Below are 27,600 nucleotides of genomic sequence, written 5' to 3'. Positions count from 1 at the left end.
AGATTTTTGAACAGACAAAAGGCACTTTTATTTAGCAACATTGAAGAGATATTCACGTTGCAGCTCTTTTCTTTTTAAATATTCGCTTTGTTGTGTAATTTGAAAAGAATACACTTATTTCAAGGTCAGGAGATGGCAAAGAAAAGAATGAAAATGAAAGATTAATTGGTTTATGTCTCCAGTTCATGTCGATATATATATATATATATACACATATATGTACACATATACATATATATACATATATATAAAATGAGTGAGTCTTTTTTAAAGAAAGTGTCACGGATTGATTGAATGAAGAGGGAGAGAATCTGGTGCCTTTTGGTTGATGCTGTTACTGTTCGGCCTCGTTGCTGCTATTTTCCCTTTTTTGCAAAGCGCAAACTATGCTGCATTTGTACATTGTGTACAGGAAATAAACTACTTCATTGTTTGAATATCACAAAATGTCATTTCAAATCGTGTTTTAAGTGACAATGAGTATCTCAAGTTTTCTTTAAGCAGAATTCAGGATGTGGAGGGTACAGCAGACCACACTTTAAGGTCAAGTCTAGACCAAAGGTCAAGTTTTTTCTCTCAAATTGATTATGAAAATGTGATTGCGCTGTGTTTAACCCTACAGCACATGTTTTTAAGCTAAACAGAAAAACATAGATATTGAATTGCAGCTGAATTGTTTTTTCATTTAAAGACTCCTGGGTTGTCTTTCAAACATCTTTTTTTACTTTGTATTTTCATCATTTATGGATCTTCTGGGGCCTGTTGCACAGAGCTACGGTATGATACTGGATTAAGGCGGGATATTTCAGTTATCCTAGCTGAACATAGCCTCAATTGGTTGCACGAAAGCAGGAGCCCGTGAGTTACCATTATGATTTATTCTGCACAGTTGGCCTGGTCTGGTCTGGATTAACGGCACCTTCTCATCCTGGTTTGACGTTCGTGCAACAGAATAAGCCAGGGTGAAGTTAGCAGCATAGGTTAAGGCTGTTTCTTTTGTGCAGCAGGTCCCAGCTCTGCACCTCTTCAGTAGTAGTTCCTGTTTTATTTTGGTGGTCAAATTGTTTTGTATCAGAAAATTACTTTTGACACTTAAGTACAGTAAATACTTTACGACTAATATTGTAAAAGGTGACTTTAACTATCCCTTTTAGGTACTTTAAACATGTGCTTATATTTTACTGTGTTAAGAACACTATGTGAGTCTTTTGTGTTAGCGCCTGTTTTCCTGTGAAAACCATTAATCAGCCGCTAATACTAAAATGCTCTTTCGTGTGAAAGGAAGAACGGGTTTGAATTATCTAATAGAAACAAAGTGTTCATAACCAATTTTGATAATGACCACGCGTGCACCCCCCGCGGCTTTAATCAGCCATTAATCTGTTTATTGTATTCAAATGGAAATAACATTTTTCATTTTTACATTTTGTTTTTTTGCATTTGTGGTGAAAACTGAAAATCAAACGATAGTTCCATTTGTTCATATAAATGTTTCAGCGATTAATGTGAAGCCATTAAAGATGAAGATGACAATGGTGTCCATTCAGCTCCAGGTTATAAATAACAGCGCAGAAATAGACGCAGGCCTCCTGTCCACTGCTCAAACACTTGCTACACATCCCAGATTCGGCTCTAGTGTCTGACTGTGCTTTGTTACGTCAACAAACACCAGAGCAGATGGCGCACGTCGCGTTCTGATGTTCGCCAAAACACCGTAGCTTGTTTTCCAGAGCTGTGCTTTTACACATTGAACACTGAGACCATTTTATTTTTGTTCTACGACAGGTCAGAGGGCACGGTCACTTAAGCACAGCGTAAAGACTCCACGACCGGAGGGTTTTTACGCATAACTAGAACCAGATAAGCTGTGTCATCTGTGTCTTGTAAGACAATCAGACCTAAATGAGGGAGCATTTGTGTGTGTACAGCTGCAGAGCAGAGCAGGCGGGGACAAGTAGCATTTATCCCGTCGAACTTCTGAGCAAGTTTTTGTTTGTTTTTTAACTTCTGAAACCTTTTTGTTTTCAACCTGTTTTCCTGTGGCCGTCTAACTTCACTAGGACAATGTTGCTGTGCTTTTCAGCACCACAGCTCAAATACGACAACTATTATTATGTATATTATACAGCATAACATTCATGTTATCCTCATGTGCCCTGAATCAACGGCTTGCCCTTCTCTGAGGGCCACATGAGGAGCTGAAACCAACGCCAGCGGCATGTCGCAGCCTGGATGAGATGATGAAGATAAATGAATCTTGATCTTCTTCTCTTTCCTCTCCTCTGTGGTTTTTCCCTGAGGTATTTCCTTAGTTTATGTGAGGATCTAAGGACAGAGGGTATCACTTGCTGTACAGACTGTAAAGCCAATTTGAGGCGAATGTTGGGCGATATACGGTACATGAAATTGACTTGACCTGACAAACAAACCAACTTCCTGTGTGCAGCGAGGGAATGCCCCCCAAATTGACGCAGGATCTAAACACATGTGCCATACTGAGAAACGCACAGTGAGTCATGTGGAGGTGATATTTATCACCACTGTGTCAACTCATTTGATCATGATTTGTATGTGAGAGCCATTTGTTCACATTTAAAAGATACTCACTGTAAGTTCTTTAAACCTTTAACAGTTGTTGTTTTTTGTAATTATTCATGAATCTTTTTTAGGCCTTCAGCTTATAGGTCACATATTCGAAAAAAAAAAAAAAAGTGCTTTTTCATTTTCTATTTTAACTTATGTGTTGTTGAGTCAAAGTTATGATTTTTTTTTAAAACACATTTTTAGTAGTGATATGAAGTAGCAATAATTGTGCAGAAGTCACAGAATAGTGTTTTCTTTTCTTTGTTTTCATAAAAACGAGCTAAGTGATCTTTGAACTGTGACATATATCAGATTTTAAACATTCTGAGTACTTTTTGTACTCATAGTGTGTATATACAGTATATAGTGTATATATAGTCAAAATAATTTATCAGATCGTCTAGGCTGTGCCAAAAAAAAAGGATATAAGACACTATATTGCACATTCTTATAGCCTCTGTGTATATTGTATGTTTAAACATAGTAATGGAAGAAAGCAGCCAAATGCTCTTTATTCTAAGGGTTAATCTCAACTCAATGCTTTGAGTGAAGCCACTGCTCCATCATCACTCAATATGATCTCACACAAGAGATGTTCTAGTGTGAATGTGAGGTGTCAACAAAGATAACTTCTTAAAATTGATACTGAATGTTATTAGAAATAGAAAATGTAAAACCTTTTTGTTATTATTTTTAATCACTTTCCAGGGTCCACTTGCAAAAGCATCATGGCACACCAGGGGGCCTCAGCCCACATTTTTGGAGTCGCTGATGTAGATAAAATGCTTGGTTAGTTCTGTGCGCGGTACGATAGGACAAATCAAGATTTGAAACTAATTCAGACCTTCCCACTCTGTCCCTGTCTACCTGCTTTGCTGTGGGTTTTTCACCATCAGGGTTTTGCTTTCTTCCTTCGTAATGGCATCCTTCCCAACCTACCACCCTTTCTTTTCTTTCTCTTTTACTTGAAATTCCTTTTTGCATCCGAATTCTGTGGGTGACCTCTCCCTTTGTTCCCAGCCTCAAACCTGCTGGAAACACAGTATAAATAAGTAATAAGGACACAAGACTGACGTGTGAGGCAGCTGCCCTTGTAAGCAGGTGTGTCATTCATTTGTCGAATCATTCTGAGGCACGGAGGTACTTCAATGTATAATTCAGGATTTCACAGGGCCAAAATGATCTGAGTGTGTGTGTGTGTGTGTGTGTCATCAGCTGATTATACATTGTGTAGAACCTGTGTATTCGTTTGTCCATTGTGCACTATTGCAAAAACATGGTGGTCCACAATGGCGGACCCTGCTCCTGACATAAAAATACCATAAAAGGCTCAAAAAAACAGAATAATATACAAAAACAATACATACAATCAGGTGATTGATCGTTTATTTTATCTGCAATTTCCGCCAAATGAAAACAATTTCATTTAAATCTTACTCACTTTGACACTTATTTATGCAAGATTTTACTACTTATATTTACTTATATGTTATTTTCTTTCACAGTACTTTCAGTACACTGTTGTGCAGACATAAAATGCAGTTAAGCAATTGTTAAGTTATTTATCAGTTGGAGGGAAATCACATTTTGGCCGTCAGCTGCACTGATTGGTAAATATTGGCATCATCAATAGAAAAGTCATTTTCAGTCGATCTTTAGTTGTAATGACATCGTACATGATGTGTGTAAAATGTGTTATGATAAAGTACAACGGTGTGGTGTGTCCTGAATTACAGCCTTGACCTTTGCTCCTCACCTCCACAGTTTCTTTGTAACACAATCAGCCGACCGCAGTCAGGCTTTTCGCCGCGCTGAACGGGCCAGAGCGATTTATCACTTTCAGATCGAAAATCGCGTTTTTAAAACAAACCAATTAGCAAATCACAAAAGCCACAATTTAGAGGACGATGTACTTCACCATTTAAGATCATGTTCAGTTCAGTTCACTGCCAGACTCAAGGTTGAAATCACGAAAACAAAAGACACAAATTATACAAAGACATGTATGACAGGAAACACAACACTAACCCTGGGGTTTGACAACATTCAGTGTATTATTTAGTCAACATGTGAATGTATGCATCAGGTTTTGCATTAAAGCTTAAAAAGAGCTCACTCTTAATTTAACGTGACTTTAGAATAAAATATATTCAAATCAGTTCAAATGTTGTCCCCCAAATAGAATCCTAGTGTTTAATTAGATGGACATTTATCAGAAATATGTTTCGTTATTGAATTTATGTAATATTTTTAAAAAAAGACTGTCTCTGTAAGGGCATCTACAATATATGCAAAAAAAAAAGGTGTTCATACTCAGACCACTGTGAGGCAGTGTGCATCAATTACTGCAGGAACATTTCCACTCCTGGTAAAATCAGGCTGTGTTTAAAGAAGCACACACTTCCCTTATCATCAAGCTCTTGAAATGACGTGTGTAGTATAGAGTATAAAGGCACAACCTATAAAAATTATAAAAAATAAACTTTATAGACAATAAATATTACATTTTTTGTTTTAGGACAGGGGCAATCGTTGAAATGTTCAAGTGCACCGAGAAATGTGCACCTCTTGTTTGACAATTTGCATTTAAAATCAGAAATTTTAAAATCAGATTGATGAGAAAGAAAATCATTGTCCTTACTGCTGTGATCACAAATTTATGTGGTAAAGAATAAAGTTGTTGATGTCTTTTAGTTTATTAGTTTGAGTGTGCAGTTCACAAAAAAGAACCTTTCACATCAAAGTCACACTTTTAGGGGTTAAAAAACTATGGAGGAACTTGTAAGAGACTAATATTCGTTAGAAGGAACTTTTGGGGGAAGGATCAACCTTTTCCACACTCCACTACTGACAAACTTACTCCATTAGACAGTTGCAGAGAGACTAAATCAACCTGAAACAAGGCAATCAGAGATGGCAGACTTGCACGCAACAAGCCTCTGGCGGCCTCTGTTGGTCATGTTAGCAGGTGCAAGTGTGGAAGCACAAACAAACAGACACACAGAGCCACTAAAAACAATACTTCACTCTCACTCTGTGAAGTAACCTCATTTTAGAGTTGGAGCGTTGTATAAGCAAATTCTCTGTGGGAGGAAGGTTTGACAGCCTATAGACGCCATGTGACTTTCACACTGTCTGTCTGACATGACTGTAAATGTCATTAATGTGGGAAAACAAGGCGCTGCTACATCCTTAAGCTAATGAGCGAGTAAAGTGAGATGAGCTGCAAACAAGCTGGAATGTCACTGAAACAGAGGCGATTGTTCTAAGACAGGAAGGAAAGGGCCGCTTCCTTTAAAATCAACTACGTACTGTTGTGTTTACACTTGTCCGGATGACCAGAGCACAGACTCCATCTGACACAGTCACTGGACTGAAATACAGCGGCAGGGTTTGTGATGCCGCTCGCCGGTCACGATCGACAGTGCTGTCGCTAAATACACCAGACGCCTGTTAAATGATGAGATTTCAGACATTTCCCTGGAAATTGTTGGAGATTAACCCACGTTTTTAAGTCTTTTTAAGGGATCTACAGTTCGGCATTGATTGTCTTGATTGATCTTGATGACACAGCACAGAGTAGGTTTTTTTCACTGCAGTGATTGGATAAACGCAGCAAAATCGCCACTCCCGGGGAAGCTCTCACTTTTTTGATTGACAGCCTTGTAGAAATGGACACTGGTGTGATTCTGTGAGTGAAGCTCAGAAACAAATAGCAGCCCGTCGTGTGTTATTTACTCATTTCCATTTCTGTTTGCATATATTATACGCACTGACTGTATATAAAAAACACTATTATGCCATTTCCTTGTTCGTTCACTGGGTCTTTTCAATGTCGGTTAATGGTCAGGGTATAAAATACCAGCAACCACCACTGAACTGAAAACACAAAGTGCCCATGAAAAGCTTCCCTCAATCGGGTCTGATAGTTTTGCTTGACCGATGTTTTCAGATGAGGCATAAAGACGATATCACATCGTCTCCTTTCATGGTAACCAAACACAACAAAAGTTGTGCACTGCAGCTTTAAAGGCCTAGTTAGTTTGAGACAGTCAGTCAAACAAGTAATATATTACTGTGAGGCACTGATGTTAGAAAACACGTCTAACAGGTTCTGCAAAATTCTCAACAAATACTAAAACTTGCTTCATTCTTACAGTACTTCCTTTTATAATACCATCGAATCACACTAAAGCATTGTGGAGATAAGCAAACAAAAAAACTGCTTTCTTATGACTGCATATTCACATCATAGTGAGTGTGAATACCTAAACACAAAAAGACTCAATCTTGAGGGTTCTGTAGGTGTCGGGCAGCAAAGGCACAAGAGCAGTGAAAGCTTTTACTCATGCAATCGCTCCAGAATCCAGCTCTGTGTTCATACAATGGTATTAATAACCATGGCAACCACATGAAACAATCAAATGTATTTCTATTATCCTTGAGACAGAGTGACACATGCTTCTATCATTGCACACAATGGACATTAACTATAATCTTGTGCTTAAAGCATATTAATGCAGCCTATAAAGAAGCCTAAACCTGAAACTTCAGAGAAACAAGGACGGTAAGAAGCTGCAAAGACGTACTGTGTTTTTCCAATCCACCAATCAGCTGCACAAAAACACTCAGATACTTGTTTTTGTCCGAAATCAAAGCACAAAGAAATATTCAATTGAAACGGTTTACAAAATGCTGATATCAGCTCCACGCAACTCTCCCCGTTTAGATCTCGTGTCACCTGCTGACATTCCCACACTGCACACAGGAAGTGATTTGTGTTATGATAAGACAGACAGACGCAACATTGTGCTAGTAAAGTAAACGGGTTGGACTGCGACTGAAAACACAAAGACATGCCCAAAAGTGAAATTCTGAGTCACTCAGGAGTTTGACAGGATGAACAGCTCGTCTCTTATTGTTATTATTCAGCTCAAGGCAGAATAACAACAAAACGCACCAACGGTTACACACCACAGCTTTAAATAAAAGTACACAGCGATAAGAATGAAGAGAAGTTAAAAATGCAGGGTTTTTACTGTACAGGTTTAGAGAAATTTCAAGTCGTTGTTTTTTTTGAAAATGTGGGACTTTTAACTTGAAATTTCTCTGTACAAAAAAAAAACATCAATCTAGTTGCCCTTTTGACAGTTCTTTGTTTTATTGGAGAATCTGTATTTTTTGTAACGGTAGGACCCAAATGCAGCACACGTAGGCAGACAGACAGTCGGTAATGACTTTTATTCTTCACCTCTTCAGTGGACAGTTCAAAGACGGCACAAGTGTATAAACTTGCTTCGTGGGGTGCAGCCGGTGAACAGGCTCTGAGGACAAAGCAGGAAATGGACCTGATGCTGAGCTGTTCCATCACAGCATGCAGAATCCGCAGTCAGGGGCGAGAGGCTGAGTCGATCACCGGAACAGATACAGCGCAGACAGGCAGGGTCGAAACTGGGGGAATCCATCCAAAAAACCACTGGAGAGACTAGTGCAAATGACATACAACAATCTGGCAGTGACTGCATGGTGGAGAGGAGTATATATAGTGGGCTGATTAGTGATCAGGTGCAGCTGCTGTCAACAGGTGAGTGGAGTTGAGCTGATGAGGAGGGAGTGGCTGGTTTAATGTTGAGAGTTATGCAAGTAAATGCAAAGCTGGGGCATTCTCTTAAAGTGGTAAACAAGCTGGTAGTTTTGCATATAAACCAGTAGTATGCTGGTAAGCTTGTGGAACTTGAACTACTGTATTACAATAAGACTACAAGGATTTCAAGTCACATTTCAAGTCTTTTGACTGTTAAAATCCTCTTTTACTTGTACTTGTGTTTCTGCACCAAGAGGTTCTTCCAATAGACACCGTGTCTTACTCTCAACACTGTCCCAAAAATGTGATTGCAGCAATTTATCTAAAATTGCTGCAAAAAAATCTAAAATTAAATCTAAATTAATATAAAGCGATCTGATAAAGGGTCCTTGCATCAAATATCTAATAATCATGTGTCATGTATCGACACTTGCACACAGGTGCAGCGTTCTCATGTCGCTCTCTGACACATATACAAGCAGGAAAAATGAATAATTTACTGGAACCTAATAAGCGCCCCATTAACTCCACCTGAGTTGATTTCTACGTTCTACGTTCAACTGGAGCGAGGGGGAAGGACAGAGCTCTGACGGTGATACTGTGGTGTTCACAAACACCCCAAGCGTGTGAGCTAATGCTTACGTGTTGAACAGGTTTTCACTGACATATTTTGAAGTAACTGTAAATGCTCTATATTGAACTGTTTCACTTGCTGTCTGTATTTTGCTGCATGTGGCAGGAATACGTCCTCATCCTCTAAACCAGTTAATGAAATAATTGTCCTCCTGTGTTACAGTGTTTAATGATGAACCCTTTATAAGGAAGTGATTGAAATATTTGGATTTAAACCCCAGAGTATCATTGCAGGGCACTTTTTTTTACTTTTGTGACATTTTTAAAAATATAAAATGTTCTGTTTAGGGTAAAACATTTTCTAAACGATATACTAGATTAGTTTGGTACCTTGACACGAACCCGCTGCTGATTGGTCTGATGGCGTGACGTCACTATCTGTGACGCTGCCTAACATGACATCACTGATTGGCTGAGAGAAGTTACCGTTTTAGAGTCAGTTGACGCTCATCTTGTCCAAACCACAGGGTTTGACTGAGAGTCTCAGCAGTAACTTCGTCCTGCGTCTAACTTCTAACCTGACGTGAAGAGTCTAAACATTCACTTCATTTCCATCGACCAGCACTGCTTCTATTTTGCCACACATGACGTGGGCGAAAACCTCACACACAGACCACTTCCTGCCATAGAATAAGAAGTAGTACGGAAGTCCATGCATAATGTGGGACATGTGCATCCTTCAGTGAAGATAACGTATCCGTGAGCAGTTTTCTGTTGTTTACTAACCCTCGGTTTCACCGTGTTTAGATGTGTACTGCTCATTGAAGAGACAAAATGTGGGTATCCTTTTAATTCAACTTTCTATTACATCATTTACACGTCAGTATATACTACAATCAGAAAATCAGTCACTGTGACACACATTTTCTCATTTCACCCATAAATAAGACACGTTTTTCTTATTAAAAAAAACCCTCCATTCCACCTCACAGTCACGAGGACTGGACCACAGAATGTAAAAATGAGCATTCCTCTAGAATCCTTGGTTCTCAAACTACGGTACATGTACCGCTGAGCTTCCCCTGGTGGTACAAAATCAGAGATACTGCTCTACTGTAAACACCAGGGTATACTGGGATTTTGACCGACAGGTGCCTGGCTGCAGTTGATGCTTCAAAACCTGACATAGCACCAGTCACAGAAGACTACATCCATTTTTATAATTGTCTATGGACTGGACACATCAAACAAAAACTACTAATTATTATATTACATTAAATTATACTATATTATATATTAGAAAACAATGGAAATTCCCTGAATATGACCAAATATCATGTTGAAATAAAGTCCAAATATAGTAGTTTTCAAAGAGTAAACAGCTGAATAGATGAAATCCCTGCTGAGGGTGTGGTTAACTCTCACGGCAAGATGGGGATGCCAGTGACCGGAATAACTTACTTTTTTCCTCCAGCTTCTCCTCAAGGCACTGAATAATAATTGGGTCCACATTGGTATCAAACTTGTTGGCAAACCAGTGGCCATAATGGAGCAACCACCGCAGTTCTGCAGCACCAAAAATGCAAATGGCACGATTGTGTGCCCCCGAGCATGTTGGGTAGAGGTCTTCCTCCAGGTACTGCCACTTCACCAGCCTGGTCATACTCATCAGGTCGGTGATATCAGGCTCGGATCTTGGCACCTCCCCGGGAACACCTGGCAGTCGCACGACTGTGGCCCAAAAATGCTCATCTGGGGAGAAGGTGTCCTCTGACCAGGCTAAAAAATCCTTCACCACAACTGAGGAGTTCAAGTACACGATTAAGGCCCGTGACACGACAAAATAGGCGTTGCCAGTGAACATCTGGATACCGTGAGGTGGCGGGGCCTTTTTCACGTCTGTTCTTACTGGAATTTTTTCATATTCATAGTTGGCGCTCATCAGCTCGTGGTGAAAGGTGAACCTCCACGACTTATACTCAGTGGGCCAACTTGACTCCAGCATGTTGGCACCATTTAACTTTTTGAGTTCGGCCACAAGCTCAATGTTGGACCTGAGGGGGAAATCTTGGCCGCAGAGGTTGATGACATACTTCCACTTGACTTCTGATGCCAAAAGGTCAGACAGACAGTTGAGGTCAGCTTTTAATCGACTGTAACTTGCATAGTAGACAGACTCTAGCTGAGAGGCGATGAAGACGTTGGAAAAACAGCCCACCAGACTCTTAATGGCTGCAATAAACTGAGGTGAAGACTTCTGGTCATAGTGAATGCAGTAGATGTTATACGGCGTGTACAGGGTTCTGATGAGTCTCTCTACCATCCACGCAGATTTATGCACAACCAGAGAATATGCGAGGGGGAATTCTCTCTCCTCCTCTGTGACGCACACTTTGTCGTAGCCTCTGGACTTGATGAATAACGGGCAGTCTGAGGTGAGGTTACGAAGACTTTCATCCGTATCCTCCACAATGTGGTGCCTGCGAATGACCAATGATTTGGCCACCTCGATCGGGTCCATGTCATATATGGCTGAGCAGCTGATGTTGTATTTGTGAACTGTCTGAATTGAAACATCATCTACCACAGGTGCTGGGGGAGATGGAAGCTCAGTGATGGACATGTACTTCACCCTGACCACTAACAAGAGACAGAGAATCAGCAGCGACAGTGTTGTTATGACCATCTGTCTTCTGAGTTTTAGAAGTATGTTAACCATTCTGTGGAGAGAGAAGAGAAAACATGGTGTGACTCAACGGCAAAATGACACATGAAGGAACGAGACAACAAAAAAAAAGCACAATGGAACATTGGCAGGTCATCCTGGATTATGTCAGGATTAAACCTTCAGTAATTCAGATATACAGTATGGACGCCCATAGCTTTCAAACACAATATTAATGTGTTAATGCTATTTTTCTCGCAATTGTTTTGACACTCGATTGCATGCATGTTCAGTGCTATTATAAGTACCTGCGCGTCACCAGCTGTGTAACTGACTATGCTCCCATAAGGAAGAAAAACCTGTTGATTTTGCATTTGCATTTCTCACTCGACTTATCTGTCCAATTCATTTTTATGACCCACAATGATGCTGCACTACATGGCGTTCGTCTCAACATAATCCAGGGTTTGTTTGTAGTGTGTAGGGTTTTTATTTTTATTGTTAAGCAAGAACAATATCTATCAGGCAGATAATCCACTGTGGCAACCTCCTTAGGGGAGAAGCCTAAAGAAGAAGAAGATAAGATCTAAGGTTTTAGTGTTAAAACATTTCCACTAAAGTTTAAATATTTACTGCCACATTTGTGTCTCGGTTGATGGCATAATCACTGGACACCAAATAAAATGGACTGTGTGCTTGAAGTTTAAATAATCTTTGGAAATGTGAAGGATAATCTTAATATACAAGTTGGCAAAACATAACTCCAATTAGTGAACTAAATAGGATTTAGTGTTTGATGATTTATTAATACTGACTGACATACATGTCACATATGGGTACAGAGAGTACTGGCACTTACTTGTTCCCGCTTCACACACTGACCAAAACAGTGGTGCTTGACTGTGATCTTTCCAACCCAGTAGCAGTGTGCTTGCTTCAAACTACCCTGGTCTGTATAAGAGAGAGGGAGAAACACATTAGTGCTCCAATAAAACCTACGAAACAGACTTTAAATTATGTTTCCACATCAGACATCCTTTTTGGACAATTCCCCCCAAGAGAGTACAGGAACAGAGTGAGAGTACTGCTGAGTAAAGGCTACGAGATGCATTCAGTGCGCCTGGTAAAATGAATCATATCTGCAAACACACATGCAGTCTACTAATCAAATATTTGCTGTTGCTGTCACCTTGTCATAACAGATATGCTACGAATTAGGAAGTATAGGTCACAGGAGGGGGCCACACGGTGATGTAGTGGTTAGCACTCTCGCCTTGCAGCGAGAAGACCCGGGTTCGAGCCCCGGTTGGAACAAGGGCCTTTCTGCATGGAGTTTGCATGTTCTCCCCGTGTGTGCGTGGGTTCTCTCTGGGTTCTCCGGCTTCCTCCCACAGTCCAAAAACATGCAATGTGGGGATTAGGTGAATTGGACACTCTAAATTGACCATAGGAGTGAGTGTGAGAGTGAATGGTTGTTAGTCTCTAGCTGTGTGTGGCCCTGCGATGGACTGGCGAACTGTCCAGGGTGTACCCCGCCTATCGCCCGATGTAGCTGAGATTGGCACAGCACCCCCCGCGACCCTCTGGTGGAGGATAAAGCGGTTAGATGATGACTGACTGAGGTCACAGGAGGAAGTGTTAGTATTTCCATGTTGCCGTGTTGTGCTTTTAGAATACTTTTGGCATGTACTATCTTTGAAGTAATGACAGTATGTGTAACAGTACTTGTAAATGTGTTGCGTAAAAGTCCACAGCCATAGTAATAAGAGCATTAAAAACTTGAAAAATATCACTTTAAGATAGGGATGCTTGGAACAGGTGAAAAAATGTGCAATTAATGGAATTTATTTTTAGATTAAAGGAAAATCAGTTGACTCACTTCTGTCTGACCTATTAATGCATCTGAAAACATCATAGTGTATTGCTTTCACTATGGTGCCTTGGGGATTTAATGTGGTTTATAATGTAGCCTTTTGCTTGGAACATGTCAGTCTAAACTTTTTCTTTTCTTTTTTTTGCCTGAAGTTAACTTTTTGTGTCCACTGGTGTTCCCTGCATGTGAGACACTTTGAGACAGCATCATGGCTTTAACCAAGACATGCTTGAGCCAGGCTCAGAAAACACTGGGGAGATACATCTACATATGAAGTGTGTTTAATTAATCACCCTTCTCCTACCTTATTTATTTATTTATTTATTCATATTTATCTGCTATCATAGAGCCTTTTGTGAGTCTTTAAATAATGTTTGGATTCAAGTGAATATCTCTCAGTATTAGAAAAATATGTTGGCAATTTGATTATGAATATCTAACCAGAGTGACGCTGACAAACACATAAATAAAGACTCCACAGTTGCAGCCTGGCTGTCACTGCTTCCGTGAAAGCAAGTCTAGGCTTGGATAAACAAAAAGGAGTTTCCATCTTAATCTGCTAATTAGGTTTCGCGAAACAGCACCAGAAAAATTACGCGCATGAAGAGTGTAAACACACGTACCTTGATTCATGCGCAAGTGCCGGCGCAGAGTCAAGAGTTTTCCAATCGTTTCACTGACTCCAACTGTTAAACTGTTAAAACCACACACTCATCACCTCTCGGTTACTACAACAAAGTCATAAACTAGTGAACAACTTACTGGTGAGAAGAGATGCTGCTAAAAGTGGACATTCATCATCTGTGGCAATTTCACTTTTACGCACGATTGCTGTCGCCAATGTATCAACGTACAGTCATCTCTCTGTTGTTGTTTAATCCGAGGTTATAGTTTAGTGCGTGGTTCGCAGAAGCATAGAGACGCAAATTGTCAGACTGTGTGACTGTGTGGTAAAGATGTAAAAAAAAAAAGAACACAGGAAAGAGGAGGAGGAGGGAGGAGGGGCTGATGAAATCTCCTCTCTCTGTCTGATCTATCATACCAGTTTGACAGATAACGCTGCCAAAAATGTTTTGCTTAGGTTTCATATTGTCAGAACCGGATTGATATTCAAATTACAATATTTCACATGTGATTATGTAAAAAAGAAGAAAAAAACTCCAACTGGACATAATTGGCGCCAGCTGATTTAAGTGGCTGAATGAAAATCACATGGCTGCAGGCTTCTGACAGGAGAGACAGTAAACCAAGAGCATTCCTAATACCATAAACCAGATCTTCTGGACTGAGGAATGAGGATGGACCACACCGAGAAACCTGATCTGCCAGTGTATTTATGAGTCATACACAAAAGTGTGGCTTGGTCTGGCTGGAGTCTGACACAGAATAGGATTGAAATTAAGATCACAAAATGTACAGTTCGCCCTTTCGGAACCTAATCTCAATAACGCACAACGACGACAGGGTCTTATCCTGTGCTTAATGTAATGATCTTTTTAAATTGTTTAGATATAAGACACATGTACAATAGGAATTGGGTCAGTTCAAGAAAAGTTTTTAACAGGCAGCAGAGGTGTCTTTCCCTTTAGACACCACAGCGGACAATCTGTTATGCAACTTGTGTTCTGTTATTTTACATTCGTAGACATAGAAATACATTAAAGGGTGTGTTAGTATAAACAAATGTATCATACCACTGACTGAAAATAGCTGCGACCTTGTGTCTCACATGTCTTTCTTGCCAATTACCATTTTTTTAATGCAATTCAATTCAAAGACCTGTATCTGTAAAAAAAAACAACCATTTATTTAAAACAGTTAAAAAAACACAAAAACATGAAACAATTTGTTTAAATACTGGAAGTGTGTGCATATTTATAAGAGGTATAAAAACAAATAGAAACTATAGTTACAGCAGTATTTATAGAATTGGGGGGTTGGTGGGGGTGTTTTAATGTGAATGTACACAAATACAGCACAAGTAAAGTCAAAGTGAAATTCATGGAGACAGGTGTCAGGGGTGATGTGTAAGAGAAGGATAGCAGCCAGAATTAAAGGGAAGATCTACAGGAAAGTGAGACCTGCTATGATGTATGGCTTGGAGACAGTGGCACTGTCTAAAAGACAGGAGCTGGGGCTGGAGGTGGCATGATTTTTGTTAGGAGTGACCAGGATGGACAAGATCAGAAGTTAGCACTCAGGTAAAACTGTTTGGAGTTTAAGTTAGAGTCAAGGTTGAGATGGTTTGGTATTGGAGGATGCTGGAGATGGTGGAGATGGAGCTGCAGGGCAGGAGAAAAAGAGGAAAACCACAGAGAGGGTTCATGAATGTTGGGAAGGAGGACATGAGGACAGTTGGTGTAACAGAAGGGGACACAATGGAGAGGACATGATGGAGGCAGATGATCTGCCGTAGTGACTGAAAGAAGAAGACAACTGCACATGTACATCACTCAATACTTGCTGAATTGATACACTACTGCTTGTAATGTGTTTCACAGTAACTTATCAATGTCATTTTATTACTTTACACAATAATGAACAGTGGGTATTTTGGTCTGGAAATTCTGGTGGGGGCATGCAGGAAAATCCTATAATGCAATCCAGAAATACCACATATTAGTCTCATACCTACCAACAAAAACACAGTAGCAAGTGAGAGAGGGGACACAAAATTGCAGCTGAATAATGCCATCACACAAACAATGCCAATCTGATGACATATTATCATATCAATAGCACCACCACATGGCAGAAATCTCACAACAAGAAAACACCTCATCAGACTTTGTTGCTGTGGCTATGGTGGAGGAAAACTTGAAATTGCCCCCATCATGGTCCTCCATAATTTTCAAGGTTGAGAAAAGTTAAATATCTCAAATACATTACTGTAATGTAGGAAAGCTTTTAAAGTTTCTGAATTTGGGGCAAACATTTGTGAGTATTCATGTTCAGGGCCCCCAAATATGCTATCCATTGGGAAGGAGAACACTATTTAGACTTGCAAGCAAAAGCAAGTACATGATCTTGACCTTTGATCTTCATGTGATATCATTAAATGTATGTATGTGATTATGCATCTTTAACAGAGGAGGATGTGTCAAATCATTGTGTTAGTTGAAAATCATTAAAACGCTGTTCATCTGTATGATATGCCTTTAATTGCACCCTGGAGCCTGTTCATTATTTGTCATCTGCTTTAAAAACCAGGATGCAAATAGATGACAACATTGACTCTGAAACAAACAGGTATGGTTTGCACAAGTCTAATGAATAATTAAAGCTACATGATATGCATGTGAAGTATCAAGAGCCTTGCATTTAGACAAAACTGCTTTAACATACGGAAGAGTATTAGGGCTACATGTAAAACAATTTTGAAAGAAAGTTAAAAAATAAAATAAAACAGCATGAATTCTGAGATTAAAAATTCACCTTTTCTGGACTTTATTGTTAGAATTCATGCTGTTTTGTTGTTTCTTTTTACATCTGGCCCTAATAATCTGTATTAACAACATATGAAGGTCGGTGCATAAACATGTGGAAAAAAACAAAACAAATAAAAGCCTATCTTAAAAAATTGGTGTGTTATTATATTTCACTATCTTGTCCTGTTTTTAAACCAAGGAAAATATACTTTATGTTAGAAAGAGATTTGATGTCATCTCACATACATGTGTAGTAATATCGCTGCATCGACAAATATGAATATACATGAATAAACATAAATATACGAGGAGAAACTCCAAAGAATTACTGCCATCATTATTTCCTCCTGCGTCACATGACACACCGCCCACGTGACGTAGGACGTACTCATGACGTCGGGATCTCCATTCCGCCATGTTGGTTACGTGACTTCAGGAGGAGTTAGCTTCCAGGCTAAGAAATTGTGGAAGAAAGACACCAATATCATGGGAAAGACGCTTTGATCACGTCTATAAATATCATTGGAAGTACGCGAATTAAATATATATGTTTCTTTTGAAGTGCAGTGACGCTGGGGGGCGAACTGACCTTGACGTCTGGCTGAGTTGGTTATTTCGGGTGTGACGGTGCTAACTAACGCTCTTTCGCTTATGTGCTCAGCTTTAGCACACACAGCCACGAGCTATACGCCTCATAGATTACTTCGAGCGTTGACATTACCGGTCTTTAAATGCCGAAACGAAGAGCTCCTGAGTCATTTGTGAACTGGTAATTTTTAGGGAAGTTAGCCACCACTACGAAGCTATACAGTGGTGTCACAGCTCTCAGCTGCAGCCAGTCTCATTGTTTTGGTTTGTCTTTTTAGCTATAGTTTACGTTTCATCTCGTTGACTTGGAATGACGATGCGTTAAGTGTGTCCCTCTCTCCCACAGGTGAGGCTGTTGTTTTAGGTGGCAGTAAAGTGTCGTGAGACCATGTTGGTACATCTATTCAGGCTCCATGGCCTGCTGGTGGCCTCCCACCCATGGGAGGTAATAGTGGGCACCCTCGCACTCACCGTCTGCCTCGTGTCTATGAACAGCCTGGCAACTAGCAGCCAGATGTGCACCTGGAATGAGTGCCCCAAAGTTGAAGAGGTGAGTTTTGGTGTGAGCCAGGACAGGTGTATGTGTGTGGGAGGGAGCTGGTAATATTACATAGAAGTGACAGGGACATATCTTTTTACCAGCACTGACTTGTTTGTACTGGTGTTTTTGCAGAAAATCCACAGCAGTGACATAATCATCCTAACGATCACTCGCTGCATGGCCATCGTTTACATCTATTTCCAGTTCAAGAATCTCAGACAACTGGGTTCCAAATACATTCTGGGTCTGTATATTATGATAGTGCGTGTTCAGCAGCAGTTTCACTCAGTATTGTTATATAAAATAACGTGATGTCCTGTTCTTTCTCACAGGTATCGCAGGGTTATTTACAGTATTTTCCAGCTTTGTTTTCAGTACAGTTGTCATCCACTTCTTTGGCAAAGAGCTGACAGGCCTAAAGTGAGTTTTGCATATTCACATGTTTTTTAAATCATACTCAAAATTAAGTTTGAGATTTACAAGTAATGTGCTTTGTAAGGTGAATATCTTGCCTGAGATTGTGATGCAATCTCAGAGGCTTTTAATGTGGGACTACTACTGAAATTGTAATAGATGCATAGTTAGCAAAGTTTGTATACATTGTTGGAAGAAGGGCAAGTAGTATTCTGTGAGTTTCTTTTAAGATTTTTTATGAACCTTTAAGTAATCAGGAAAAAGTCCCACTGAGATTAGAGAAACATGACCTAGATAGATATGATATTTACAAAAACTTCACCTGTAACTAGTCTGACTATTTGGCAGTCCATGAAAAAATGTGTTTGTTTCTTGATGCAAGAGAGCAATGAGTCAGGGTGAATCAATGCAATAAGAAAAACAGCTGTATAATGTAATAGGATTTTAACAATTTGAAAAAAAGAAATCATGGTGAGCACTGTTAAAACGGTGGCCCCAAATGGTGGTGTAAAATAAAAGTATGCATCCCAGACCACCTCTATTGACTTGGAGACATGACTGGATAAAATGTTGTAAATCACATTAATCATGAGTCATTTCATCTATTAGTAATATCAAAAAACTACCTGCAGGGAATCTGCATTTTCTCATATTCATTTGACCATTTTCCCACAGTGAAGCCCTGCCATTCTTTCTACTGCTCATTGACCTATCCAAAGCCTGTGCATTGGCCAAATTTGCCCTCAGCTCAAACTCTCAGGTAATGTCACACACCCTGCAGTTTCATGTTAGCTGTGAACATTAGATCTATAAAAGGAGCTAAGATCTATCAACTCTTGTTGAAAAAAGGTGATTATGTCACTGACTACTGCTGTGGTTCTGTGTCTTGTATACAGGAGGAGGTAAGGGACAATATTTCCCAGGGCATGGCCATCCTGGGCCCCACGTTCACCCTGGACGCTCTGGTTGAGTGTCTGGTCATTGGGATTGGCACCATGTCAGGTAAGGGACTGCAGTATCTTTACCTTCAACACAATCACATCCTTGTTCTGTTTATCAAATAAGTCCTTGATGATGGTACACTGAGTGAAGTTAAACTCACTGCTCTTCTCCATTTTTATCCAGGGGTGCCACAATTGGAGATCATGTGCTGTTTTGGCTGTATGTCTGTCTTGGCCAATTATTTCGTCTTCATGACTTTCTTCCCAGCATGTGTCTCATTAGTCCTTGAGGTAGGAATGATAGTTGACTTTCAGTTGAGTCTGATTTGAATGTAAAGAAGGGCAGCACAGTTTTGGTCATTTGAGAATCACAAATGTCTTTCTTAGAATTGAAATTGTACGGTGTAACTGCCATAATAAGAATACCTAGTTCTTCCAACTAGGTATGTGTACATTGTCTTACTTCTAACTGACACTCACTAACTAGTCATTAACTGTTGAACCAACACAATACAAAGGTTCTGCTATGTTAGTATTTACATGTTTAGTAGCATAAACAGAAGATGACAATGCCTACCTCACACCTGCTGCTCTCTCTTTCTCTTTCGTTGTGGTCACACTGTGGTATGTTCTTGTGCACAGCTTTCCAGGGAAAGCCGCGAGGGTCGTCCAGTCTGGCAGCTAAGCCAGTTTGCCCATGTGCTGGCTGAAGAAGAGGACAAAAAGCCAAACCCTGTTACTCAAAGGGTTAAAATCATCATGGTGAGAAACAATTCAGCTGCCCGTAAATGTACATACCCTTAGCAGATCTTGTGAAGTACTCGTTTTTGGGAAATATGACTTTTCATTACTGTCTCGCATACTGATACTGAGAAATGTCAAAGAAAGGTAGTTGATCTTTATGAACCAAGAAAAGGATGTAAAAAATAACACCAATCAGTTTCTAAACTCTGATGAAAACTAGAAAATAAGGGAGTCAATGTTCTGGTCACAACCATAATCCCTGTGTTTGGGAATTGGGTCAAACATTGATGGTTTGATGAATTCAGCATACTGCTAATGGGACGCTGTTGAACTCTCCAACATGAGACTGATTCAAAACCTTAGGCAAAGTCAACCCTTCAGTGGTTACAGCTGAAAATGGTGACGGTTCTGAAGATTCAATCACAGTCTTCTGACCTCAACATCATTGAGCCATGTTGGAGAGTTCTCAAACCTGCATTGTCTCAGGAGTAAAGCTCCTGAGACAATAAAGGGGTCTCATAGGGCTTTGTGTCATACTGCAGTATTCAGAACTAAGGATATGCAAACTTTTGAACAAAAGAAAATGTCTTCATTGCCATGTTTTATTCGATGATTTTGCTATTCTATGACCTTATCCCTTACTAAGAAATGTGTTCTTCCTGAGCACGAGCACTCATGTTTTCCATAAACATTGGTTCACGCCAGGGTAACTTTTGAGCAGAACTGTATGTTCACAATTCATTTGAAAGCGTTGCTACGTTGATTGGTCCACTGTGAAGCCGACTTAAAGAGTCCAACTGTGACGTTTCATCATATCTTCCTCAGTCTCTGGGTCTAGCCTTGGTCCATGCTCATACCCGTCTAGCAGCTGAATATCCAGGTCACAATCGAACAGTGGAGGGGCCCATTGCCAAGATACTGGAGACTGATGGTACTACATGGCCTCTGAAGCTCAACAGGTAAAACCTAATTGAAGGAAGATTGGTTATTCTGTGTATACGTTCGACTTATTGATTACTAATATGACTTCTCTCTATATCGCGTCAGTATCGACTTGGAGCAGGTCATAACCCTCGGCCTTGCCCTGCTCCTGGCCGTCAAGTACGTCTTCTTTGAGCAAACGGAGACAGAGTCTTCCTTGTCCCTCAAGAGTCCCATAATCAGCTCCCCTCAAACCCAGAAGCCCTGGGGAGTAGGGGACTGCTGCAGGAGGGACCTCCCAGTGCAGAAACTTCAGAAGACCACGAATGTTATCTTGGCAACCAACTCAACGTCTGCAGCTGTCTCAGAGTCTAAACCCTCCCCCGAGGCGGCCGCGGACATCAGAGTCATGAGTGAGACTTATAATTGCACCCATTAAGCTTAGCTTTAACCAATTAGGACTGCATGCTTTATGCGCATGGATCTGTGTACAACATCTGTGTATACACCTTGGTTTTCATTTCAGTTCTCATGCTAAAAGAATAATAAGACAGTGTGTGATCTGTTACTTATTAAATGGACATATTAGCATTTTATAATTGTCATTAACATTACATCAAAGTATACCTTTTGCAATTTTAGGAGATGAGCAGTGCCTTGCTCTGTGTTCTCCTGTTCTCTCTTACAACAATTTGCCACACACACAAACACTGCAGCAGTTGATTGAGATTACGGTCACACACTGTCCTGGTTGTCATCTTCTTCAACTGCTAGAAACAAACGTTTGGTTCTTATTGTAAATGATTGTTTCTATCTGCTTCAGCACCTGAGGGAAAAAAACAAGTCAAACTTGTTTAGAAAAGCCTCTGGAGTTAGGATTCCATTTTTTAAACAATACTTACCATGTATGTCATGTGATTGTACTCCAGGCTGAAGTCTGCAACTAATTATTATTGTTTTTGTATTAGATTAATCTATAGATTGCTGTCTCGATTAATTTGTTTGTTTCATGAAATCACTGAAGAAGCAGAAATCTTTTCTATTTTACAAAAACAAATTTAAACCTCTTAATCTAAGTAGTGATGTACAACCCTAGTCTTGATGGATCCATTTTGTCTCTACCCACTGATGTTGACGTTCTTTTGCTCTTTTATTAACAGCAGAAGTAACTCCAGCAGTCTCAGTTGAAAATGGCCCGTCGTGTTTTGAGGAGTCTGGCGCTCTCACGCCGTCTGTTCCTCTAAGCAACTCCAGTTCAGAGCCGCGGACAGCGGGGGAATGTATGACCATCCTCATGGATCCCCAGGCAAGCTGCCATTGCAGTTGCAAATCCGAAGCGAACACAAAGCTAATGACCTCAGTCTGTCGCTGAAGGTTGAATTAATTGCTGTTTTTGATTCTCGATGCTTTCCAGAGAGGTGCTCGTTTCCTCAGCAACGCAGAAGTGATAAACCTGGTCACCTCGCGCACCATCCCAAGCTATAAAGTGGACGTTTTATTAGAGACTCCAGAGAGGGGCGTGGCCATCAGGAGGGAAATGTTGTCTCCAAAGCTGCCCGTCTCCTCTGCTTTGGCTTGTCTGCCTTACAAGGACTACGACTATTCTAAGGTTTTGGCAAAGATTTGTATTTCTAAAATAAAATTGACTGCGAGTGAAGTCACTTTTGGACAGAGACAATGTTCCTGTGTCCATGCTGCACTTTTATTCTGCTTATATTTATGTTCTTGGCCTGTAGGTGTTGGGTACTTGCTGTGAGAATGTCATCGGGTACATGCCGGTGCCAGTAGGAGTGGCTGGTCCTCTTCTGTTGGATGAGAAGCAGTTCCACATTCCGATGGCGACCACAGAGGGCTGCCTGGTCGCCAGCACTAACAGAGGATGCAGAGCAATTTCTGTAAGTGAGGGGAGATTTCACGTTAGCTGTTGCGTTCCCTGACTGTGCATGCGTGCGTTGTGCTGACTCGTATCGTCCTTCCTGTCCAGCTGAGTGGGGGCTGCCACAGCAGAATCCTCGCTGACGGTATGACCCGAGGTCCTGTGGTGAGGCTGCCGTCGGCGTGCCGGGCCGCAGAGGTCAAAGTCTGGCTCGAGACCTTGGATGGGTTCAGTGCAATCAAAGAGGTCTTTGATCAGACCAGCAGGTCAGGGGGAACTCTGTGATTGACTTAAAAGCAAAAACAGGATGAATACTCACATATGAAAGGACACATTAGGATGATCACACCTCACACGGATGTTTTACTCGTGCTAGGTTTGCTCGTCTGGAGAAGCTGATGGTGAGCATAGCTGGGAGGAACCTGTACATTCGCTTGCAGTCTCAGACGGGAGACGCCATGGGCATGAACATGCTGTCAAAGGTATGAGCCGCTCTTATTCAGTGGTCACTTATGTTATGCTACGTTTCCATCATTGTTCGGCCCGGTTTGGTACAGTACGGTAGGGTTTTGAATGGTAAAGCCCTGGGTCAGGCTTGCATTTAGACTGGAACAGTAACAACTCAGCGGGCAGGGTGCAGGCTGTGCCCGATGGCTATGTAGTGTGACCGGTGTGTACCGGTGCAATGACAGCGCGCCACAGACGACACCACAATAGACTGCGGGCGTTAGTTTCGAGTTCCACGGGATATTAACACTGATCGCGAGGGAGTGACATTTTTCTGTCCCCAATCAGCTGACTGTCATGGGAGGAGCCAAAGAGTAGAACTGTTGGAGCTGGTTATTTTGGTGCGATTCCTAATGGAAGCTGAAGGAAAATACATATCGTACTGCACTTCAGGCTGTGCAGCATATTGTTCATGATAATATCAGTATAAGTTATGTGACAATAAAATGGCCGTCTTACAATATAAACAATGTACTGTCGCTGTGTGTTGACTTATTGAGTCAATAAAGCACGATCCTCAGGACATCATATCCACTTCAGTGCAAACATTACTGTAAGCCAAACATCAAACACTGCAAACTAAGTTTTCAAAAAGGACCTGAGGCTTACAGCTCCCTCTGCTGGACCATGCTTTTATTACTTTAGACGATCTGATGGATGTCTAGACTGTATATTTTGAGATCGCAGGATTTGTGGTTGTTGTTTTTTTTTTGTATTTTGGAATAGTAAACAGTGCTGTGTTTTATCAGGGAACTGAACAGGCGTTGCATCGACTCAAGCAGCAGTTTCCAGACACGGAGCTGCTGTCGGTCAGCGGCAACTTCTGCACCGACAAAAAGTCCGCTGCCATAAACTGGATTCTGGGCCGCGGCAAGGCTGCGGTCTGTGAGGCCACCATCGCGGCAGAAGTGGTCAGAGAGGTAAAAGCACCACAATCTAAAGTCCTTTTTTTGCACTTCATACTCTTAACAGTGGAGTTTATTTTGCTGCTGTAAAAATCACACACACTTCATATCAATGAGCTGCTTTACTGTGTCTGATTGTGCAGGTGCTGAAGAGCAGTACAGCTGCTCTGGTGGAGCTGAACATCAATAAAAACCTGGTGGGCTCGGCCATTGCTGGAAGTATAGGAGGCTTTAACGCTCACGCAGCCAACATCGTAGCAGCCATTTACATCGCCTGTGGACAGGTGCGCTTCAGATTCGCACATTATTTAAATCTGAATCTGAATGAATGTATTATGCCGTGTCATGTGGACGACATGTGACACTTAAAAGAGTAACGTGACTATTCCAGGATCCTGCTCAGACAGTGGGGAGCTCCAACTGCATCACTCAGATGGAGCCTGCTGGTCCACATGGAGAAGATCTGTACATCAGCTGCACCATGCCCTCCATAGAGCTGGGTACAGTGGGTGGAGGCACCAACCTGCTGCCACAGCAGGCCTGTCTACAGGTAACCTGTCACTTATTCACCAAGTCATACACAAGTTGTGTGTTTGTCATTTGAAATTATTTTAAAAGTCACACGTTTGCAGTTTAAACCTTAGAAACGTTTGTCATTTGAAAATCAGACAATAACACAGTACGGCTAGTTTTATATGACAGCAAAAACATCTCTCACACACAAAGATTCACCAAATATGGACTTTAAGCATTGATATATTTACTCTATTTCTGACGTCTGACTCTACGTCCGTCAAAAGCCCTGGAATTTGACCTATAGATTTGTCTAAATTCCTGTCATCAGAGAATGTTACGACCCCGTAAAGTCCAGTGGACGATGGGAGTAACAATGTATAACAAACCTCCAGGATATTTAAAAAGAACATGGGCAGAGACAACCGTATATAAAAAGTTTACTTACAATGACTTAGCAGAATGTAAACTTAAAGTGAGCTGCTCCAACAGTAGCTGATCGGCCTACAAGAGAGGGAAAGACACCATTTACTTAAACAGCAAGATCAAACCAAGCTTAAACCACCAAAGTCTCCACTGGAGAAAGTAGCACACGTACCGATGCCAACAAAGGGTAAAGTTGAGTGGAGGAAACACAGCGCTCAGTGGCTCCAAAGAGAGGCCGTCCCAGCTTTTACCTGGCTTACTATATGAATTGGAGGCACCTGTGGAACAAGCACAATGATCATATTGTAATCTGTCCTTAGATGCTCGGTGTCCAGGGTAGCAGGCCAGACCAGCCCTGCGAGAATGCCCGTCAGCTGGCCCGCGTCGTTTGTGGCACCGTCCTGGCAGGGGAGCTCTCTCTGATGGCGGCTCTAGCTGCCGGACACCTAGTCAAGAGTCACATGACCCACAACCGGTCAGACATTTCACTCGTATTTGCTGTAAATGTTTTGCGTGTTTTTCTATTTTCTAAGTGCTTATTTTTTTGTTTTTCTTTTTGTCCTAGATCTAGAACAAACTTGTCAGAAGCATCTCAAAACGGAGACGTCAAACAATGAAGTGGCGTCCGTCCTCGGGGTGAGTTGGTGAAAGTCGCGGACACAGGTGCAGGACGTCACCGTGACCACTGACGGGGTCTACTTGTGGAAGACGGTTAACCAGACCAATTTCTTTTTCAGCAGACGCTCAGTACGTTTACATGTACGGTTGGACAACTGTCCTTGTCCCAGTGCAAAAGCTCTAAAGGGGAATTAGCTGGTTGGACGTGGTGTGTCCACCTCTGCTCCACTAGAGGGCGAAAAAATGTTCCGTCCATGTTTTTGTCATGGTTGTGTTTAAGCCGGGAACTGTGACTCCGGTTTGCAGCAGCAGCTGGACTCGCAGTCTCATCACCTGCACGTGTCATTACGACAGTGGGACTTACATGTATTTTTATTAGCGAGGTTTTAGTCGGAATCCAACTGTCCTGTAAACGTACTGTCCGTGTGTTGACGTGGTGCGTCTCCCTGACGAGTTGTTGTTATTTATTTACTTGTGCCATACGTCTGCAACATTTTAAATTGCCTTTAGTGTTTTAACACGGTTGGAGTCACGACGAGAGTTTCGGTGAACCTATGCTACGTCCACATTACTGCATCTGCTACAGTGCCATATGTTTGGACATCTGGACATGCCAAAAAGAATGTTGTTCTTTATTTTTGTAGTAAGCTTTTGCTGTGGCTGTAAAAGCTAGGAATGGGCAATGCTAAATTAACTGGAAAGTATTTGTATCGCAGTGTGTTGAGCTTAGAGGAGGAGCTTCATGATGCATTCACTGAAGCCTGTCAAAGTAAGACATTTTCTTTAGCCAGAAAGATCATGAATAGTTGCATAAAAGATTTTTGCCCATGATGGTGGTGAAAGATAACGTCTCTGTAAAGCAAGGCCCTGGGGTAAAGTGCATATAAAAGCCATATTCTAAGAGTATGAAACCTGAACTATTGTAATTTTAAAAAATTATACACCTTTATTAATCATTATAGGTAGCATATTTAGTAAATGTCACACACTGGACCTTAAAAACACACTTACTTCTTTGCTGCCCATTGTCGTTCTAAAACGCAGCATCCGACTCCTCCTGTTCCTGTTTGCACTGTTGTGGTCACTGACTGGTCACATGATGTCTGTTTTCAGGTTTCTTAGCTTGGACACAGGTTGTCTTGTTTTGAAAAAAGAAAAAAAAGAAAAGCAAATGCAGTCGTGTGGATGTAGCCTAAGTCGATGTTTCCCAACCTTGGTCCGCAGGTAACTCTGAGGACCAACACACCTGATTGAGACGGTCAGCTCGTCAACAAGCTCTGCAGAAGCCTGATGACGAGCTGTTCATCTGGATCAGGTGTGTTGGTTCTCAGTGTTCCCTGAGGACCAGGGCTGGGAAGCACTGGTCTAAGTCTTTGACGAGTACCCGGCAAAGGCCTCTGAAGAGTCAGAATTTAAAATGTTGTGAAATCTTCATTTCCAAAAAAGGAAAAGAGCTATTGTTTTTGTTTTTTAATTCCATAATGCTGTTGCTTAAATGCCAACCCTCCGTCTCAGTGTTGTTAATCACCTCTTGCACAATCCTTCTTGTGTGAACTGAAGGACTCTTCTCTTAGAGGCAGGTTGCTTCTTTTTCCTTTTGTCGCTGAGGTTTATGGGAAAACTAAAGCCATACAAATTAATTTATTGAACTTTTACATCTGAGATGGATGTGACCGAGTGTGAGTGTAGAAGGTCGCAACAGGAAGTGCAGATTCTTCCACAGTGGAAGCTCAGAAGTGGCCTTACTCACAGCGGTGTCTCAGACGTTGAGCCTTAGCATGTGCTAGTTAGAATAATCAATTTTCAAATGTTCATGTCAAAATATTGTACAGTGTGTTATTTAAGACATAAACAAAATGATTCCTTGAAATGGAATGAAATGAAGTCTCTTTTTTTTGAT

General features: G+C 41.1%; 2 protein-coding genes and 1 long non-coding RNA gene across 8 annotated transcripts; 1 reads left to right on the top strand and 2 right to left on the bottom strand.

The window, feature by feature from the left end:
• Positions 1 to 9,575: 9,575 nt before the first annotated feature.
• Positions 9,576 to 20,467, bottom strand: LOC122758557 (beta-1,3-galactosyl-O-glycosyl-glycoprotein beta-1,6-N-acetylglucosaminyltransferase 4-like). 4 transcript variants are annotated; one of them, XM_044012806.1, is made up of 4 exons: positions 19,768 to 20,467; positions 19,352 to 19,511; positions 12,265 to 12,356; positions 9,576 to 11,460 (listed from the first exon to the last, which is right to left on the bottom strand). In XM_044012806.1, exon 4 carries the CDS (start codon positions 11,457 to 11,459, stop codon positions 10,155 to 10,157), a length of 1,305 nt encoding a protein of 434 aa, XP_043868741.1. In that variant the 5' UTR covers position 11,460; positions 12,265 to 12,356; positions 19,352 to 19,511; positions 19,768 to 20,467; the 3' UTR covers positions 9,576 to 10,154. The 4 variants fall into 4 exon arrangements, with proteins under 4 accessions (XP_043868741.1, XP_043868739.1, XP_043868742.1 ...); XM_044012804.1 differs by lacking the exons at positions 19,352 to 19,511; positions 19,768 to 20,467 and adding exons at positions 13,902 to 13,972; positions 14,041 to 14,206; XM_044012807.1 differs by lacking the exon at positions 19,352 to 19,511.
• On the top strand, positions 17,095 to 27,570 carry LOC122758554 (3-hydroxy-3-methylglutaryl-coenzyme A reductase-like). Of its 3 annotated transcripts, none has more exons than XM_044012799.1 (20): positions 17,095 to 17,234; positions 17,641 to 17,844; positions 17,968 to 18,079; positions 18,168 to 18,255; positions 18,925 to 19,009; positions 19,146 to 19,251; positions 19,375 to 19,481; positions 19,833 to 19,952; positions 20,760 to 20,893; positions 20,982 to 21,268; positions 22,019 to 22,161; positions 22,270 to 22,464; positions 22,592 to 22,750; positions 22,840 to 22,997; positions 23,108 to 23,213; positions 23,988 to 24,158; positions 24,287 to 24,427; positions 24,535 to 24,693; positions 25,403 to 25,557; positions 25,648 to 27,570. In XM_044012799.1, the coding sequence occupies exons 2-20, from the start codon at positions 17,683 to 17,685 to the stop codon at positions 25,697 to 25,699; spliced, it is 2,640 nt and encodes an 879-aa protein (XP_043868734.1). In that variant the 5' UTR covers positions 17,095 to 17,234; positions 17,641 to 17,682; the 3' UTR covers positions 25,700 to 27,570. The 3 variants fall into 3 exon arrangements, with proteins under 3 accessions (XP_043868734.1, XP_043868732.1, XP_043868733.1); XM_044012797.1 differs by having other exon boundaries at positions 22,016 to 22,161; XM_044012798.1 differs by lacking the exon at positions 17,095 to 17,234 and having other exon boundaries at positions 17,242 to 17,844; positions 22,016 to 22,161.
• Positions 22,957 to 25,409, bottom strand: LOC122758559. Its single transcript, XR_006358164.1, has 3 exons — positions 25,255 to 25,409; positions 25,105 to 25,160; positions 22,957 to 23,020 (listed from the first exon to the last, which is right to left on the bottom strand). It is a non-coding gene; the product is annotated as an uncharacterized LOC122758559 (long non-coding RNA).
• Positions 27,571 to 27,600: the final 30 nt, after the last annotated feature.

This window comes from Solea senegalensis, linkage group LG21 (genome assembly GCF_019176455.1).
Source record: "Solea senegalensis isolate Sse05_10M linkage group LG21, IFAPA_SoseM_1, whole genome shotgun sequence".
Taxonomy (NCBI): Eukaryota; Metazoa; Chordata; class Actinopteri; order Pleuronectiformes; family Soleidae; genus Solea; species Solea senegalensis.
This window is presented reverse-complemented; position numbering and strand designations above follow the sequence as displayed.